The 12,500-nt window shown below is 38.1% G+C and overlaps 2 protein-coding genes and 1 pseudogene across 3 annotated transcripts in view; 1 reads left to right on the forward strand and 2 right to left on the reverse strand.

The window, feature by feature from the left end:
- Positions 1-12,500, reverse strand: part of LOC137993652 (abasic site processing protein HMCES-like) — a 30,757-nt gene that overhangs the window by 12,075 nt on the left and 6,182 nt on the right. The window contains exons 4-7 of one of the 2 annotated variants that reach the window (XM_068839618.1): positions 11,129-11,363; positions 10,558-10,650; positions 9,601-9,666; positions 3,094-3,192 (exon numbers count right to left, since the gene is read on the reverse strand). In XM_068839618.1, coding sequence (XP_068695719.1) covers positions 3,094-3,192; positions 9,601-9,666; positions 10,558-10,650; positions 11,129-11,363 — 493 coding nt within the window. The remainder of the gene's footprint in view (positions 1-3,093; positions 3,193-9,600; positions 9,667-10,557; positions 10,651-11,128; positions 11,364-12,500) is intronic. The other variant, XM_068839616.1, reaches the window with a different exon arrangement.
- LOC137993656 (uncharacterized) lies at positions 3,353-4,416 on the reverse strand. The gene has a single exon (XM_068839622.1). The coding sequence runs from the start codon at positions 4,414-4,416 to the stop codon at positions 3,406-3,408; it is 1,011 nt and encodes a 336-aa protein (XP_068695723.1). The 3' UTR covers positions 3,353-3,405.
- LOC137993654 (uncharacterized) lies at positions 4,554-7,801 on the forward strand (annotated as a pseudogene).

Here is a 12,500-nt window from a genome sequence, read left to right on the forward strand (position 1 = left end):
TCCCTGTGTTTTGTTAGAGTTCTTCTATAGTTTTGAACAGTTATTTTGACATTTTAGTTAATTCTATGACCATTTGATCAGTGCTGAAATTGCCCAATATTGCGTGACCTAGCCCCTTTAAAATCTGCAAACATGAGAGAAAGTTTGGAAGAAGTTGCTTGCATGGTTTAAGTCACAGAATACATACACATTACTTTGAACTTCTGTCAAGGTACCACCTTGATAATGACATTAAGAAAGTAAACATTTTTCATGTCTCCTGTGAAACAAAGCCAATAAAAAGGTTGTTATGGGGTACCAATTATTTTAACATAACCTCATGCAAAACAGGTACTCAACCAATTAGGGAATGCAGCAATTGCTTACTAGGTAGTATAATGGACCTGAAATTACAAGCAGTGTAAGCGGACTTAAAAGTTAGTATTGTTGACAATATTGTTCCATCAATCAGCTAATTTCTCACCCTGGTTATGGCTAAGAAATTGTTCATTTTAACAATTAAAGGCCCATTCTTTGCAGCTCAGTATATAAATACTGAAATGGCCAACCAAATATTTTGCCATTTTTGGTTTTGAGCTTAAAGAAGTTGAAGTTCTGACTTCAACTGTTTTTTTATTTTGTTTCAGACAAGAAAACAAAACCTTCCACAGATGGAAAACATCCCCTTTCAAGAGAGAGTGCACAAATTATTCTTTCAGTGGCGTTTAATGCCATAAGTGTGAAGTATATTACAAGAGGGCAACTAGCTTCGGCCAGCAAAACATTAAAACTAAGCTTAAAAGCAACACAGTCCAAAGAAGATTACATAGTTCCAGTTGCAACTGCTTTAATTGAGGAAGGTTTTATTAAAATTACTGGTACATCAGAGAAAGTCACTCGAGGGGATGTTTTAAAGGTGAAGTCCTTTTGAGACCAGATCACCAGTTTAGTTGAAACATTTTAAACTTGTGTTTAAGGTTTCAGAAACTTGGGACGTGAAAAGTTTTTTTTTTAGATGGGGAGTGTGATTCTATCAGAGCCTTTAGATGTAATAATTACCTTTATTATATAGATATTGATGAAATACCAGAATTTCTCCTTTTACTAAAAAATCATATCTTCACCGCGCACAGTGAACATATCATTTTTATCTTTCACATGTGAGGATATAGGACATTATTAGCCAATAAAACGCGAGCTTTCTCTTTATTGTAAGATACTTTTGTGCTTTAATATAATTATTCTTTTCTATTACATTAACATTTCTATTGCAGAATTTGACATTATCATGATTTGTTTTTCATAACTTTCATATCTTGTTTCATGTTACACGACATGTGTGTTTTAGTGGTTGGTGACTACTTTTTCATCATTTCGAAAATGAATAAAACAAGTTGTTTTAAATCTAGACATTTCATCAATATCTATATAATAAACAGAACATTACATGGCCACTTGGGGATACGAATATTATCTTCTTGTGCTAAAAGTATCTCTCACTCGTTCCCGTCGCTCACTCGTGAGAGATACTTGCAGCACTCGAAGATAAAATTTGTATCCCCGCGTGGCCATGTAATATCCTCTATGTATATTCAGAGTAAAGTCCTGCAAATGAGCTTTCAGTTGTAAACTCTCATACATGTACTAGACATCAAGTTTTGTGTCTTCTTAATTTTTCTAGACATCATTTCTAACAACAAAATAATGAATAACTCAGGACTTTGAGACTTGCATCGTACAAAACATCGGGACTCCAAGGTGGCCTTTCGTGATGTGATGCTGGTGGAATTTTGCGAGACCCATAGTTTTTGAAGGACCGTTCGCCACCCCACTTCCTTGTCAGTTTGGCACTGCAGGATACATTATGAATTTTGCTTTGAACTATAAGTTGTTAACATGGGTTGTTTGCATATTTTTTCACCTATTATTAATAAGCAAGAGTATTACCTTAGTGATACTTACATGAAAACCATTCTAAAAGGATTTCCAGTAAATATGTTGTGTTCTAGGTTAAAATGGTTCCTTGGAAAAAATGTATTCATGCAACCACCATCAGCATATCACATTTGTCAGTTCTGGATTATGACAGCACTAAATGTCTTTGATGTGATAAGCGAGTTATCTTATTTTGAAAATTGAGCATATTATAACAGTACAAGAGACACTGGTACTAGTACTGAGGCAACAGTTCTGACATTAAAATTGTCTTCATTGATCGCAGCTGTTGTGAAACTTTTATTTCTCCAGTGCAATCCTCATTGACCCTATTGGCTGCAATATTTCTGGTAAAAACATCAACATCAATCACAGTGATCATCTACCATTAATTAATATCTAGACACTCCCGGTGTGGAATATTTCCCATTCATATTATTGATATAACCATAATGTATTCTGGGCATTTCCCATTTATGGTATTTATGGTATTACTACAATAACCATCATGTAATTTTGGTATTTCCCATCTAAAGCATTAATGGCATTTCCAAATTAACAATCATGTATTCTAGACATTTCCCATTCATGTTATTGATGGTATTTCAATATTAACCATCATGTATTCTGTACCTTTCCCATTCATATTATTGATGGTATTACAGCAATAGCCATCATGTATTTTATGCAATTCCCACAAGCAGAAAGGTCACTTTTCAACATGGAAATAAGGCAATAACCATGGTGTTACCTGAAATTCCATTGATGGGAAGAAAGCTCTTTCCTAATACATCACAGTGTAATTTAATTATTTCTCATTATTGTTAAATAGATTCCCATTCATGGAAACACTTAAGGAACCGTTAATGGTAATTATTCTCCTTTTCCCATTAATGGGACTACACAATGGTAAAAGTAGATTTTACCATCTTCAAAACCATTAAAGGAAAAAGCTGAATATCCAAATCTAACAAGAACGGTTATTGCCTTATTCACATTGTGGTTTTACCGTAATTCCCATTACTGTTTATCTTATATTTAATCATTAATGGTTTTAAAAAAATAACCCATTAATGGTAAGTGTTCGCCTTTCCCATTGATGGATTTTAAGAATGGATTAAATACCATTTCCCATTACAGAAACCATTATAGGGTTTTAGATTTTTTTTTCCTGTGAATAGGCTTGATACAGTCTGGTGACTTATTCCTGGAGTTATTAACAACTGTTGACACTGGGTGCCATTGCAAACAGTCTTTGGGGGTAACAAGGTTCAAGGCCTAAAAACATAAAGTTGTAACATTACAAAGCCATGGGAGATTTTACTAAATATTGAATAATAATAATAATAATAATAATAATAATACAGGCAAAAATTAACGATAAAAACCGACGTTTCGGTGTCTTCATGACGCCATTGTCAAGGAGAAATAAAAATTACATAGTTTGCGGCGAGGTGTAACATGAAATTAGCATACAGTGTTTGAAGCTAATTATATAAATACTTTTGCGCGAATTGAATCGCTTTGCACGTTCAGAGTGGGTTTTAGGTCTCTGATGAAAAGCATTTCATTCACCAAACAATCAAACTTATTTCTACACTTTTTCAGAATGCTAAATCGCCTCAGTAGGTCTTTTGGGACTTCGCCGTGCTGTTCGTGATAGTGTTTATATACTGAAGATGCCTTTTGTTTATGTCCATCCACACGTGTGTGTAAGTGTCCACGCGTATAGCCCACATAACCTGCATCACACAGGTCACATTGAAAACGATAAACGACGCGTTGTTGGTTGACGATCTGTGGCTTAGTTTCGCGTACTTTAAGATCTTGGCCAATTTTTCGGCTAACGAATACTGGCTGGACAGTTGTCTGCACCTTTATGCTGAGATTCTTGAGCTCTTTCTTAACATAATTTGCTGATTCCTGGTCTTTAAACGGTATGACCACACGAACAATGGCTCTTGGTTGTTTGGGCGTCTGTGAGGGCTGCTTATCAACGATTCTAGAATGTAAGAAGGTGTTAATGGTGGAATTTACCAAGCGTTCCGGGTATTTAAGGTGTGCGAAAACTTTCTTTAGGCGATCACACTCTTCAGAGAAAAAGGTCCAGGAGGAAGATAATCGGTGTGCGCGATCAAGCATGGTTGTCAGTAAGCTCCGTTTGTAGCGATTGTCTACATGGCTTTGATAGTGTAATAGTAGCCCCGTGTTTGTGGGTTTCACATAAACCTTGGTTTCAATCCGAGGTGCATGGTTGAGTAATTCGGTGCCAAGGAAAGGAAGCTTGCCGTTCTTTTCCACCTCCATGGTGAATTTGACCGAAGTGTGGGCGCTGTTGAGGGTATGCAGGAAAGTAGTTGCTGTTGCTAAATCAGACATTACAGTGAGCGTGTCATCAACATATCGACGGTAAAAGGATGGTAGTTTTCCTTGCCGCTGGAGGGTATCTTCGATGGATGACATGAAAACGTTAGCTAATAAGGGCCCGAGAGGGGACCCCATAGCAACGCCATCTGTCTGTTCGTAAAGAGCTCCGTCAAACTGAAACAGTTGGCCTTTAGTGGCCACGCTTAGGAGATCGACAAGATCCGTTCTGGTAAGGGCAAGATTATTACGTTATGTTATTTCTCCTTGACAATGGCGTCATGAAGACACCGAAACGTCGGTTTTTATCGTTAATTTTTGCCTGTCTTTGCATTACCAAATCTTTATTGATAAGAATCTTAAAACGCGATAATCAACTACATTTGTTCAGGAGACTCGAACAATGTAGTAAGAAGCAGATTAACTGCGATGGCTCAATCGAATTCCTCAGACTCTGTAAGAACTTCGACTTAACTCCAACGTTTGCTAAAGTCGACAAAGCAAGGCGCTCTAAATGGAAGCAGTCTTCTGAAACCTTTACAAGGAATGTCATCTCTGAGGAACTAAATGGAAAGATCAGACAGAGTGCATATCTAAAACGCGAGATCAATTCCATCTACGATGAGATTCGCCGGAGCTGTAGCTTGCCTCGCTACGTCTGTGTTTTACGTACAATGGTAAGCCTTAGAAAGAAGTATCATCAGGAAGTCATGAACACTCACACAAAGAAGATCTTACGGTTGCTCAACATCGAAATAGACGTTGATGAACATATTTTAAACCTGTCATCCTACAACCTCTCCTTTTTCCAGAAACTGGTCCTTTGCCGAGGATTGAAATTTGCTATTCCTCAACGTGTGTCTGCCATAGATGTGAAAGCAAGCTTTGAAAAAGCTTATTGGAGCCTTGAACCCCACCTCAATAGTGATAATTTAAAGGAACTATCTGCGGCAACGTTACGTTCCGTTGCACTAAATTACATCGAGCGCAAGAGTCCGAAACCTCCAAAGACACTGCTGAGAGCTATCGAGGAGTTAAAAGAACGCGACGACATCGTTATCACGAAACCCGACAAAGGGTCTGGTGTTGTGGTCTTGGACAAAACCGAATACTTACGATTACTATCTGAAGCCTCAATCAATGATACAAGCAAGTTCTGTGCGGTTCCCCTGGAGAAACCCAAGACCAGGGGCAGACCACCCAAACATTACCACCCGCTACTACAAAAGGAGAAGATCCTAGATTCCATTGTTCGTAGAATTCTGCCAAAGACCATTGCAGACTCTGTGAGCCCTTCAGGTTCCAGATTGGCACATTTATATGGGTTGCCAAAAACCCACAAAGAACAATTGGTTATGAGGCCTATATTATCAGCGACCGACACGTACAATTATCCCCTGGCTAAATGGCTCGACGAGAAATTGAAGCCCTTGTCACTTAATCAGTATACAGTTACTGATATTTTTGATTTCACAAATGAGATTCACGAGCTTAAGATCAACAAGGGTGAAATCTTGGTTTCGTATGATGTCTCCTCGTTATTCACAAACGTGCCTTTGGATGAAACAATAGAGATCCTGGTCAACAGAGCCTTTACAAACAATTGGTTCAATACAACGCACAATCTTGCCCTTACCAGAACGGATCTTGTCGATCTCCTAAGCGTGGCCACTAAAGGCCAACTGTTTCAGTTTGACGGAGCTCTTTACGAACAGACAGATGGCGTTGCTATGGGGTCCCCTCTCGGGCCCTTATTAGCTAACGTTTTCATGTCATCCATCGAAGATACCCTCCAGCGGCAAGGAAAACTACCATCCTTTTACCGTCGATATGTTGATGACACGCTCACTGTAATGTCTGATTTAGCAACAGCAACTACTTTCCTGCATACCCTCAACAGCGCCCACACTTCGGTCAAATTCACCATGGAGGTGGAAAAGAACGGCAAGCTTCCTTTCCTTGGCACCGAATTACTCAACCATGCACCTCGGATTGAAACCAAGGTTTATGTGAAACCCACAAACACGGGGCTACTATTACACTATCAAAGCCATGTAGACAATCGCTACAAACGGAGCTTACTGACAACCATGCTTGATCGCGCACACTGATTATCTTCCTCCTGGACCTTTTTCTCTGAAGAGTGTGATCGCCTAAAGAAAGTTTTCGCACACCTTAAATACCCGGAACGCTTGGTAAATTCCACCATTAACACCTTCTTACATTCTAGAATCGTTGATAAGCAGCCCTCACAGACGCCCAAACAACCAAGAGCCATTGTTCGTGTGGTCATACCGTTTAAAGACCAGGAATCAGCAAATTATGTTAAGAAAGAGCTCAAGAATCTCAGCATAAAGGTGCAGACAACTGTCCAGCCAGTATTCGTTAGCCGAAAAATTGGCCAAGATCTTAAAGTACGCGAAACTAAGCCACAGATCGTCAACCAACAACGCGTCGTTTATCGTTTTCAATGTGACCTGTGTGATGCAGGTTATGTGGGCTATACGCGTGGACACTTACACACACGTGTGGATGGACATAAACAAAAGGCATCTTCAGTATATAAACACTATCACGAACAGCACGGCGAAGTCCCAAAAGACCTACTGAGGCGATTTAGCATTCTGAAAAAGTGTAGAAATAAGTTTGATTGTTTGGTGAATGAAATGCTTTTCATCAGAGACCTAAAACCCACTCTGAACGTGCAAAGCGATTCAATTCGCGCAAAAGTATTTATATAATTAGCTTCAAACACTGTATGCTAATTTCATGTTACACCTCGCCGCAAACTATGTAATTTTTATTTCTCCTTGACAATGGCGTCATGAAGACACCGAAACGTCGGTTTTTATCGTTAATTTTTGCCTGTCTTTGCATTACCAAATCTTTATTGATAATAATAATAATAATAATAATAATAATAATAATAATAATAATAATAATAATATAATGACAAAATTAATACATTTGTAAATTCTGATTGGCTGAGAGCAGTGCAGTTTTTTGTAAACAAAGAGCATAAAAGAGTTAATTCAGTGCAATATACTCACAGAATTCTTGCTTTTGATTGGCTATTTAACAATAGGGTTTGGTAAGAACAGAAACCCATAAGGCCCCTTGTGTGCTGGGAAACAAGCTTCTGAATATTCAATTTGCTAAGTACCATATTTGGAACAACAAGAGCGAGGGGTTTCCAAATATGGTACTTTGCACTGAAACATTCAACCAATCAGTTCGCACTGAATATTTGGAAGCTGTGAACGCGTGTTGCACGTTTCATCCCTTATGGGTTTCTGGTAAGAACCAATCAAATCTCTTGTGTGAAACTTGTTGGCGTGTTTTGTGTGGGGAATCACATGCAACTTACAAACTGGAAGTTGCTCTGTAATTTTTGTTAAATAAATGTACATTATTCGAATAAGATTAGATTTACTTAAACATCTAATGATAAAAAAGAGCGAAAGAAACTTTACACACCGTTTCGATGACTCCATGTCATCATTTTCAAGTGAAAAGAAAAGAAAATTTGATAACTTAATAACTTAATATATACCGTGCGAGGTGATAAAACGTAAAAGTGTGAATGTAAATAGTGACAAATTTAAATAAATAGTTTTGCGCGTATGGAGTCTGATTGTGTGTTCAAGCATGGCCTCTTCTTCTTTATGAATAACTTGAAAATGATGACATGGAGTCATCGAAACGTTGTGTAAAGTTTCTTTCGCTCTTTTTTATCATTAAATGTACATTATTAAAAAATGATCATATGACTTCTCTCATTCAATTTGGAAATAGTTTGCACTTTGTGTTTTTCTAAAATCGCCCCATGGGCTCACGCAATTTCAATACTTTCTGAAAAACCCAAATTTTTTCCAAATTGAACTCGAAGTCGTATGATGACCTATAATGTGAATTGTACAGACACATATAAATATCTGATCCGCCCAATTACCGAAGTTAACATCTTTAAATTGGTGACCAGATGGACATGAAAAGATGTAATACTGTATGTCAAAAGTTCGTTTACTATGACCCTTTCATTTAAGTTTCAAGTTCAGTTTAAAATATTAATTGCTATAATAATTATAAACTCAAGAATATATCACATTTCTAATTGGTAAATTGAGCAATGCATAAGAGATTATAGAGTGCAATACAGAAATTGCACATTTGTGATTTATGGCCACTCACAAGTTCTTAAATTGCTCTCACCTATATGGCTCGTGCAATTTTGAGAACTTTCAAAACATCACTCTTGCCAATAAATCACAAAATGCACTGTCTCGTGTTCATATGATTTCCTATAATACAAGTTTACATTACTATTCAGTAGGGAGGCTGAAAAAAAAGTTGACAGTAATTTTTTGTAACCAACAAAGACTACCCACATCCTACCCAGTCAAGAATTCAAAACTTAACCCAGGTCACATACAGTTACTAAGGAGGAAGGTGAGTGTTCTCCGACATGCACCAGCCCTACTTTTCAGAAATATACAGTAAAATTAATTAAGAACAGACAGCACCTGAAAGTGCACTGAACCCTGGCCTAGACTACAAGTAGTCCCTTCTAAAGTCAGTCAAGCCACCCTCTTTAGTCCCGCAAGCGAGCTGAAGAGCCAAGGGAAGAATGCTCTCCCTCTCCCCATTCATCCTCCAGCCCGCTTGCATGACTAAAGAGGGCAGCTTGACTGACAGAGAAGAGACTGCTAGCAGCCTAACCCTGGCTCAAATTAAAGTAATCATTAATATTATTTCTATCATTGACACTGGAGTACATGAGCACTTCTTTTGGAAAAAAACTTTGATTAAAACTCAATTCAATTCAATTCACCACAGAAGACAGACCACAATACCGGGAACTACATGCCCTACTCTTTAAGACAAGTGTGCAGGTTCTTTTACATCCCACAGGATTGAGAACATTGACGCGTTGTGTGACGGGACCTCTGGCTTATCGTCCTTATCCGAGAAGACTAGAGAGTCTAACCATTTGCAGATGTGATTACAAAGGCAGCACTTTGTCCTCAGTTATTTAAAGACTCTGAGTGTTGGTCCAGCCAGAGATGAACTCACGACCTCCTGCATAACAACCCGGTGCTCAACCAACTGAGCCACTGGTGCGAGGGCTAAAACTAAGCTAAGGCAATAAGCATCTTTTTCCACTCAAAAACAAGGTCCTCTAAACTTTAAGACTCAATACTAGGAGTGACGGTTTTAAAAGATTTCACTATAGAGGCCAGATGATTTTACTCCTCAGTAGACCGGAGGAATCCCTTCGGGGCCAAAGCTTTAATACTGTACAGTAGGAATAAGTGACTCTACCTTCTTCCAAGGAACTTCCCCAAACTCTAACCACTGATGAACTTCTTCTTCACCATTTAATATAGCCTATGAAAAAGTAGATTAAAACCCTTTGACTCCTGAACTGGCCAAACTGACGCTGTCTACCGCCAGACAATTTTAGGAGTCAATGGATTAAAAATCAAGCACATTCATCACTGGATTTATTTCAATTTCTTAGAAATAAATTTTCTAAAGACACATGCCAAAAGTAATATTTATTTAGCAGAATTTATAATTAAGGTTCCCAGGACAACATTGGTAAGTTTTCAATAACCTAAGAAGCTGATAATGAGGCTGGGATACCATTATCATATGGACACTATGGGCTCTGAAAGTTAAATTCAAACAAGGGAGATAAAAAAGCACTATGTCCTCTCTGAACTGGTCTAGATCTGCTACAAGAGTTGACAAGAATAAAAAGCAAAGAAGCCTATAAGCACAAATAAAACAAGTTTAAAATTAATGAAGATCTATGCACTTAATAAAAGGCATGGTACCTTAATTAAGCATAATGTGAATGTTTTTGTCAACCAAGCATCTATAGACGCATACAGAGCTCTGTGATAATTTTTTCAATAAAAGAAGGGCAATGACTGTGTCTGCAATACTGTGATAATGTGACATGATATTTATTGCTCTTTTTTCCCTATCACTTTTCTCACTATGATAATATCTATTAAGGCCTCCGTCTCTGAGAACATTGCTGTTTGTTGATCACCATCTTGGATAAGTAAATAAATGTAATCGTGCTTGAATGGTTGCAAACAAAAACAGAGGTTTGAAGTGACCCTTTTATGTTCTTGAAAATGTCATGAAGTGGGTGGTGAAAGCACTTCCCCTCATAAAAAGAAATATTTTTCAAGTTTGAAAACGGAAGGTATCATCATAACAATTAACAATAACAGTTACTTTATTATCATAATGGTAACATCTTACTGGCATTCTATGATGCAGCCACTTGAGAGAGTCAGTTGAATCCACAGTAATGATAGTGTATGAAAACAGATCTTTGTCTTCACTGGAACTATCCTGAAAAAATATATTGTATAGAATGAGTTAATCAACCTGTTTAAAGATCTGAGGCTGACTACACTCAGCACAGGATTTAAGCAATTTGCACACTCAGATAGGCCACAGTCTTTAAAGTAATTTGAGGGCTAAAATAATAATTATTATTAATTAGCCCTCAATTATTTTTTACCCATGTCCACATCATTGCACGTACAGAAAGGGCCTCAACGAAGCCTAGCTATCAGCTGGATTTTACAAGTAAATAATAATTATTATGAAAATGTTCATTCTTTTAGGAATATATCAAGCCAGACATTCAAGCAAAACTATCACTTGCACACAGAGGCTGGCCATGAGTAAAATTAATAATACTGTTAGTGGGACCTCTAACTGTCTTGAACATAATGCGCTGGAGTTGGGCCCCATCAAGATCTAAGGAATTCCAAAAAAATGATTCAAGAGGTCACAAATCATAATTATTATAATTATTACTTACCTTAGGTGCTTGCCAGTGATCAAATAAGCCAGCCATAGTTAAAAGACGTTTACCAGGAGTGCCTGTAGCCTCTGAAGAAACCTTTCCCTCTTCTTTGATGCAGACATCCATATCCCCTCTTTCTTTCTGTGCAGCCTCCACAACTGTTTCATCTTCTGTTTTTCCTTCCAAAGTTTTGAAATATATAAAATATGGCTGCTTCTTTCCCCCTTTCAAAGTCTCCCACTCAAAAAACCTAGGAAAAAAGTAGAGTAAACAAGTGGCAGAGTAAAAATAGAGGTAAAACCATTAAAGGTGGAGGTCAACAGAGAGGTACATGTACAGTTGGAATGAGAGGGGGAAAAGAAGATCGAGAGAGAGGCAACTGAAGATCCAGTGGAGAAGGCGATGGAAGAAGAAGAGGCAGAATTGGAGGCAGAGATGGAGGTACAGATGGAGTTGCAAGTGGAGGTGTCATGGAGGTACTAGCAGTAGAGGTGTACACATGCAGACTGAAGGTAGAGTAGAGAAGAGTGTTAAGCACTAGAGCAGAACTGAGTAAGGAAGAGTGCCTCATTTACCCTGGCTTGCACTGTGGAACCCAGCATTCACCTACAAATCCTTGATTGATGGACAGACCTATAATAATTATTATTATACCAGGGAACATCTGGTCTCCCTTAAATCAGTTTGTGTGTTCTTTTACCTCAGAACTCTGAACTTAATTTAACAGAACCTTGACACCAGAGGTGCAAGGATAGTAACTATAGTGGTGAGAAAGCTTGCCCTCTAATGAGATCCAAGTTCAAATAGTGGATGACGCCACATGTAGCTCAATTTATGTCACTTGATCCTTGATCTTTCCACAGGCTTTCCACTCTTTCTCCCTTGCCAAAACCAGAATGCCACTGTGACAGTGACTTTAAATTATTTGAACAAGCTGCAGCCATGCTCTCAGGATATACATAACAGGTTTAGCTGCAGCTAGCAAAATGTAATACATGTAACTAAAGGTGCCTATACATGTATATGCCTTCAGTTTTGTATTGTTGAGCTACCTCACTTGCCTGTACTTGGGAAGACAATCATTACTCTAAGTATGTTATTCTGCATGCATAGCTAAGAAATCAAAAGGGGAAAAGTCACATACTGGTACTTAACCTGCAATCAGGCTCTATTTTAGTTTCGCGTGGTAGGTAATGTGGAGTTGGCGAAACGAAAAATAGAGCCTGACCAAATTCCTCTTCGAAATTCCTTCCGCCCACTTTTTTTGATTGATTGATACAGTATGTCCTTCATCGGCCAATCAAATTTACTTCCATTACACCAATACACGCGTGGACGGCAGATTCACGCTATTTTGTTTTGACCAGACTTAATTACCGTGGGAGGA

Source organism: Montipora foliosa, chromosome 2, assembly GCF_036669935.1.
Source record: "Montipora foliosa isolate CH-2021 chromosome 2, ASM3666993v2, whole genome shotgun sequence".
In the NCBI taxonomy this organism is placed as follows: Eukaryota; Metazoa; Cnidaria; class Anthozoa; order Scleractinia; family Acroporidae; genus Montipora; species Montipora foliosa.